A 7500-nucleotide genomic window follows, 5' to 3' on the forward strand; every position below is an offset into this window, starting at 1 on the left:
GGTTATAGTCATTACAGGTGGAGTTGACCTCTGGGGTTATAGTGACCTTTAGGGGTTATAGTCATTGCAGGTGGAGTTCACCTGTAGTTATGGTGACCTTTAGGGGTTATAGTGATTACAGGTGGAGTTGACCTGAAGGGTTTATGGTGACCTTTAGGGGTTATAGTCATTGCAGGTGGAGTTGACCTGTAGTTATGGTGACCTTTAGGGGTTATGGTGACCTTTAGGGATTATAGTCATTACAGGTGGAGGTGACCTGTAGGGGTTATGGTGACCTTTAGGGGTTAAAGTCCTTACAGGTGGGGTTGACCTGTAGTTATGGTGATTAAGATGACAGGCTTACAGGTGAAGTTAGGGCTGCTGTTGAATCCTGCTTGAACAGAGATGATGTCATGCTGGTAAGTTAGGGAGCCCCCTACTGGTGACCGTCCGCCACTACTCCAGCAAGACAGAGAAGCTCACAAAAGTTTATAATTGGCAGCACCCGAAGAAGGTTCTGTCAGCTGGTAGCAGAGCATGCGGAGGTGGTAGGAGAAAATACACTTGTCTGTGTGTGTGTGTGTGTGTGTGTGTGTGTGTGTGTGTGTGTAGGAGAAAATACACTTGTCTGTGTGTGTGTGTGTTTGTGTGTGTAGGAGAAAATACACTTGTCTGTGTGTGTGTGTGTGTGTGTGTGTGTGTGTGTGTGTGTGTGTGTGTGTGTGTGTGTGTGTGTGTGTACGAGAAAATACACTTGAAAGTCTGACAGCTTTGTTGAAGAAATAAAAGTTTCTACCTTCAACCACTTCTTTGTGTCTATCTCTCTCTCTCTCTCTCTCTCCCTCCCCCTCTCTCTCTCCCCCCCTCTCTCTCTCTCTCACTCCCCCTCTCCCCCCTCTCTCTCTTTCTCTCTCTCTCTCCCTGTCTCTCTCACTCTCTCCCTGTCTCTCTCTCACCCTCTCCCCCTCTCTCTCTCTCTCTCTCCCCCCTTCTTTCTCTCTCTGTGTCTCAGGCGCGCCAGCGTGAGAAGATGAATGAGGAACATAACAAGCGTCTGTCAGACACAGTGGACCGCCTCCTCACGGAGTCTAACGAGAGACTGCAGCTCCACCTGAAGGAGCGCATGGCTGCACTGGAGGACAAGGTGAGACAGTCCACACACACACACACACACACACACACACACCAGACCGCCTCCTCACAGAGTCTAACGAGAGACTGCAGCTCCACCTGAAGGAGCGCATGGCTGCTCTGGAGGACAAGATGAGACTTAATATACTGAGACTTAAATAACTGAGACTACACAAGTAAACACACACACCCTTGCTGCCCGTACACACATACACACACACACACACACACCAGAACGCCTCTTCACACAAGAGTACAACAGAGTCTCCAGATTCACCTGAAAGAATGTATGACTGCACTGGGGAATAAAGTGAGACTACACACACACACACACTGCGTACTTGTACACAAATGCACTCCCCATTGTCTCTTGAGACGCGTGGTACATGGTGTCAGCCCACAGATGATTGAATGATCCCCATTCCCCCTGAGGATAGACACACACTAACACACACACACACACACACATTAACACCTGCTTCTCTATAAGGAGTGTCTATGCAGTGTTAGGGCCCCAGGTCACCCTCCACACACACACACACACACATTAAGACCCTTTCTGGACGTACATGTCCCCCTTCAGGTTTTCCTCAGTCAACAGAACAAGGGGAGCCTGTCACTCCACCGAGTTCTACGACAGTCTGACTGCCGGACTCATGTAAACCTGACTGTGGACTTGATCTAGAGCTGATTTGGCCCTAATGTGGTGTTGCTATGGTCCTGATGTGGTGTTGCTATGGTCCAGATGTGGTGTTGCTATGGTCCAGATGTGGTGTTGCTATAGTCATGATGTGGTTCTGCTGCAGCAGATACACATCAGATGTAGCCTGAATCATTACAGAACCCCATGCATTAGATCAGGCATCACCTTATCTTTCTCATTATTCTCATCTATTTATCTATCTGTCTTTTTATTCTTTCTTTCCCAGAATGCCCTCATCCATGACTTGGAGAGATGCCAGAAACAGCTGGAAGAGTTTCACCACACAAAGGTAGGAGACGAAAGGGTCTGTGTGTTAAATAGAGTAATGTATTTATGTCCTACACACACATTGCTCTCTGTGGTATCACAGCACTGTATTAGTGATTGATTCATCAATTATCTGTTAACCAACACTTTAATGGCTTTCTAATCTGATGGTGAACCGTTGTGTTAACCATCACTTTAATGGCTTTCCAATCTGGTGTTGAACCGTTGTCAATGTAGGAGAGGCTGATTGGTGAGATAGAGAAGCTTCGGTTGGAGATCGACCACCTAAAACGCAGAAGTGGAGTGTTTGGAGACGGAACACACTCTCGGTACTTCTCTCACTCACACACACACACACACACACACACACACACACACACACACAGACTCACAAAACACACATATTCAAATACACACATACAAATACACACACACACTCACAAAACAGACTCACAAAATACACACTCACACACTCAAATACACTTCTCAGACATTTCAGTCCAGGTAACCACACACTCAAAGAGATATTTGAATTTAATGTACAGATTCTGTACATCTTTGTGATTTAAATCCAAGTGTTGTGTCGTTCTGACGTCCATCATGTCTCTGTGTGCTCCTCCCTCCTCCTCCAGCTCCCATCTGGGCAGCGCCACAGACCTGCGCTACTCCATGGTGGAGGCACAGGGGGAGCACTTTGGGTCATCCCAGGTGATCCGGCGGGCACAGAAAGGAAGACGGGTGGCGCTGAGGGACGACCCAAACAAGGTGCCAGCCCACACACACACACACACACACACACACACACACACACACAGGACACACACAGGACAGGGTGTCACACAACCACACGGGCACCACCAGTGCTGTCTCTGCAGCGCAACAGACACACAGACACACGCGCACACACACACACACCCATATATATATATATATATACACATACTCTCACACACACACCTAGCCTAGGCGTCATGCTGCCGTAGGCATACCAATGCGTTTCAGTGGCTGTGTCTCCCCAGCCTCGGCGCCACTGCCCAGTTTAAATGCAGACGGCCCTGAGTCCAAGGTCTGACAGTGAAACGGATCCTACCACTCCCATCCCTGTCAGGGGTGCTGTGTGTGTGTGTGTGTGTGTGTGTGTGTGTGTGTGTGTGGTGGTAGGGGGCACTGACAGTCAGGGGTGCTGTGTGCGTGTGCGTGTGCGTGTGCGTGTGCGTGTGCGTGTGCGTGTGCGTGTGTGTGTGTGTGTGTGTGTGGTGGTAGGGGGCACTGACAGTCATGTCCATGGCCTACTTAGATGCTGTTTCACTGATGGAGTGTGAGGGGCTGCAGACAACACACTAAGAATAGATCTGGACTGTGTGTGTGCGTGTGTTTGTGTGTGTGTGTGTGTGATAGATCTGGACTGGGTGTGAACAGAATGGATGTGGACTGAGCTATGTTGTCCTCATCTCTTGCTCTCCTTTTTCTCTTTCTCTCTCATTCTTTCTCTCTTTCTCCCTCTCTCTATGACTCTTTCTGGATTTTGCATCCTATGGAATTTGCTCACCGTAAGTCTTGTTCGATTACATTCTCTGAAAGAGTTTTTAACTATTATTAAACACCAATAAACACTATGTGTGTGTGTGTATGTGTAAGGTTATATTTGTGTATATGTTGTGGGTGTGTTTACGTGTACGTGTACATGTACATGTTTGTGAGTGTGATATTTGTTCTGTGGTTGTACATATTTGTGAGGGGTGTGTGTATTGTGTTCTGTGTTGGAGTGCATGAAAAATATTTGCTTATGAATTTATGTGAGTCTGTGTTCAGACCAGTTTGTTTATGCTCTTGTGTGTGTGTGTGTGTGTGTGTGTGTGTGTGTGTGTGTGTGTGTGTGTGTGTGTGTAGATCCTGCCGGTGGTCGTGAAGGACTGGGAGCGTTCCCAGCCCTCCAGCCTGCGTGCCAGCCGGACCCACCTGATGGAGAGCGACCCGGAGCTGTCCGACCTGGACGACGACGACCGCGACACCATCTTCAGCTCGGGAGACATGCTCTCCCCCAGTGGACACTCCGACGCCCAGACGCTGGCACTCATGCTGCAGGAGCAGCTGGACGCCATTAACGAGGAGATCAGGTGAGACTGACACCCTTAACGAGGAGATCAGGTGAGACTGACTCCCTTAACGAGGAGATCAGGTGAGACTGAAACCCTTAACGAGGAGATCAGGTGAGACTGACTCCCTTAACGAGGAGAACAGGTGAGACTGACACCCTTAATGAGACGAGGCTAATGGCATCAACAGGAGACATGAGTGTGTGTGTGTGTGTGTGTGTGTGTGTGTGTGTGTGTGTGTGTGTGTGTGTGTGTGTGTGTGTGTGTGTGTGTGTGTGTGTGTGTGTGTGTGTGTGTGGCACTTTGAGTACAGTGAAGACCAGGCAGCAGCACTAACCTTGTCATTCCTCCACACTTTTAAAGACTCTTTTCGAGCAAGGTGCCTTTTCTAAGAAGATAAAAGTAAGCTTTCTCCCCAGTCTCTATGACTTTTCTGACTAAACAAAGTGACTTTTCTAAGAGGATAAAAGTAGACCCTGTGACCTTGTGAAATCCTGTAATTCCCTGAACCGTTGCACTGAATGAACACAGCCCACATCCTCCTCTGTGTGAGTGTGTGTGTGTGTGTGTGTGTGTGTGTGTGTGTGTGTGTGTGTGTCTGAACCGTTGCACTGAATGAACACAGCCCTCAGCCTCTTGCAGCAGCCTCTCGTCACACGAGACAAAATGGCCGCCTAAGCTTCATCAGACTCCTGCAGACTCCTGCAGACTTGTGAGGTGTGTGTGTGTGTGACGAGTGTGTGTGTGTGTGTGTGTGTGTGTGTGTGTGTGTGTCTCCAGACTCGTGAGGTGCCAGGCGCTCACACCCCAGTTTAGACCTCACAGTCCAAACGTTTTCAGACAGTTTTTTACATGCCTTCTGTTCCGCTCCAAACCTCGCCGGACACACAACCTTTTTAGCCGGAGAGATGCCGCCCCCAAACCTCACTCAAAATGTATTATCATACTGGAGGGACCGTCACACATACACACACACACACACACACACACACACACACACATTTTATCATTTGGAGTCCCTTCAAATAGTGGTGAAAACAAAGAGTATTCTTCTTTCTGACTTCATTGCTGAATCTATTCTGGTTTTTGATCCTGGTGGTGATCGTTCATCACTGTCCCTCTCTCTCCCTCTCTCTCTCTCTCTCTCTGTATATGATAGTTAATCACTGTCCCTCTCTGTCCCTCTTTCTCTCTCTCTCTCTCTCTCTGTATATGATAGTTAATCACTGTCCCTCTCTCTCTCTCTCCCTTTGTCCCTCTCTCCTCCCTCTGTATCTTGGCCGGTAGATTGCAAATAGTCTATATTTCCATTGAGTGATATTAGGCAACTAAAGCTGCGTGTTCTCCTCTCGTGATAGTCATTAAACATAGCAGTGGGTCTCCCAAGATCTAATAATATTAGCAAAGTAATAAATAAAGTATTTACTTTAATTTCAATTGCATCCACCAGTAGCCATGGTAACGAGATGATGAACGCAATTCCTCGAACCAAGTGTACAAATTGTCTCATGAGACCGCACGAAACATGCCATGTTTTTGAATGTGTGGTGTTATGTGACTCACTTAAATGCAAAAAGTGAAAAATGTGTATCCATTTCAATTTAGCTAAATATTCTAATATAAACGTTTTTGTGATATTTGAGAGTTTTTTTTTCTTCCGTATTCACGTTTCCAAAACTCATTTTTTTAGTTGCCAATTTGAAATTGCGTATTCAGAACCTTAATGAAAACCCAGCTGCTGTTGCTCCCTGAGTATCTGATGGCTAGTCAGCTCGTCCCTGCATGTCTGATTGTCAGCGCGGCTGCAGTTAATCACGGTTTCTCTCTCTCTCTCTGTATCTGATGGCCAATCAGCGCGTCCCTGTGTGTCTGTATGTCAGCGCGTCTGCTGATAAGCATTGACTGTGTTAGCGCCTCTGTGTGTCTGTATGTCAGCACCGTCGCTGATAAGCATTGACTGTGTTAGCGCCTCTTCAGATCACTCTCCCCTCAGCTGATGATGAAACCAGATAAGACAATTCTGACACACACACACACACACACACACACACACACACAGAGAGAGAGAGAGAGAGAGATGGGTATATAGAGGGGAGGATAATTACCACAGTGTCTCTCTGACACACACACTGATGGTTATATAGACGAGAGGAGAGTATAATTACTCAGGCAATTGTTCTCTCAACACACACACACACACACACACACACTCAAACACACACACAGAGATGGTAATATAGACAAGAGGAACTGTCCTCTCAACACACACACACACACACACACACTGATGGTTATATAGACGAGAGGAGAGTATAATTACTCCGGCAACTGTTCTCTCAACACACACACACACACACACACACACACACACACACACACACACACACACACACAGAGATGGTAATATAGACAAGAGGAACTGTCCTCTCAACACACACACACACACACACACTGATGGTTATATAGACGAGAGGAGAGTATAATTACTCAGGCAACTGTTCTCTCAACACACACACACACACACACACACACACACACACATACACAGATGGTAATATAGATGAGAGGAACTGTCCTCTCAACACACACACACACACACACACAGAGATGGTAATATAGACGAGAGGAACTGTCCTCTCAACACACACACACACACACACACACACACACACACACACACACACACACACACACAGATGGTTATATAGGCGAAAGGAACTGTCCTCTTAACACACACATTAAGTGGCTAATGAGCTATGCTAACTGCATGCAGCTAAAGAATAGCATGTATGTAGTGGGCTCTCAGCTGCTGGGCTTAAGAGGTGTCTTAGGCGTCATGACAACATCAACATAATTGACCTTGCATCTCTGCAGATGTTCCTGTGGATATTGAAACACACTCTGGGATGTATCAGATTAAACTCCCATCTCAGCTGTCAAGTGGGTGAGCTCCTGATATGAAGCGGGGTCTGCCTTGGCAGTTTTGTGTGTTTGTGTGTTTGTGTTCTGATTGAATAAAGGATCTCTCTCTCATTTCACTTTCCAAACAGGTTCAGCCCAAATGTGTCAATTTGCACTGTCAACTCTAAAGATGCTCAATGTAGTTATACACTCTCTCTCTCTCTCTTTCTCTCTCTCTCTCTCTCTCTGTCTGTCTGTCACTCTCTCTCTCTCTCTCTCTCTCTCTCTCTCTCTCTGTCTCTCTCTCTCTGTCTTTCTCTCTCTCTCTGTCTCTCTCTCTGTCTCTTTCTCTCTCTCTCTCTCTCTCTCTCTCTCTCTCTCTCTCTCTCTTCCTCCCTCTGTGTCAGTGCTTTGTAGTGCAGT

The 7500-nt window shown here is 47.0% G+C and overlaps 1 protein-coding gene across 5 annotated transcripts in view; it reads left to right on the plus strand.

Moving 5' to 3' along the window:
- Positions 1 to 7500, plus strand: part of ppfia4 (PTPRF interacting protein alpha 4) — a 134990-nt gene that overhangs the window by 103205 nt on the left and 24285 nt on the right. For all 5 annotated transcript variants that reach the window (XM_042707832.1, XM_031567861.2, XM_031567862.2 and 2 more), the window contains exons 10-14: positions 992 to 1123; positions 2040 to 2102; positions 2318 to 2409; positions 2713 to 2845; positions 3992 to 4197. In XM_042707832.1, the coding sequence (XP_042563766.1) occupies positions 992 to 1123; positions 2040 to 2102; positions 2318 to 2409; positions 2713 to 2845; positions 3992 to 4197 (626 nt within the window). The remainder of the gene's footprint in view (positions 1 to 991; positions 1124 to 2039; positions 2103 to 2317; positions 2410 to 2712; positions 2846 to 3991; positions 4198 to 7500) is intronic.

This window comes from Clupea harengus, chromosome 5 (genome assembly GCF_900700415.2).
Source record: "Clupea harengus chromosome 5, Ch_v2.0.2, whole genome shotgun sequence".
NCBI lineage: Eukaryota > Metazoa > Chordata > Actinopteri > Clupeiformes > Clupeidae > Clupea > Clupea harengus.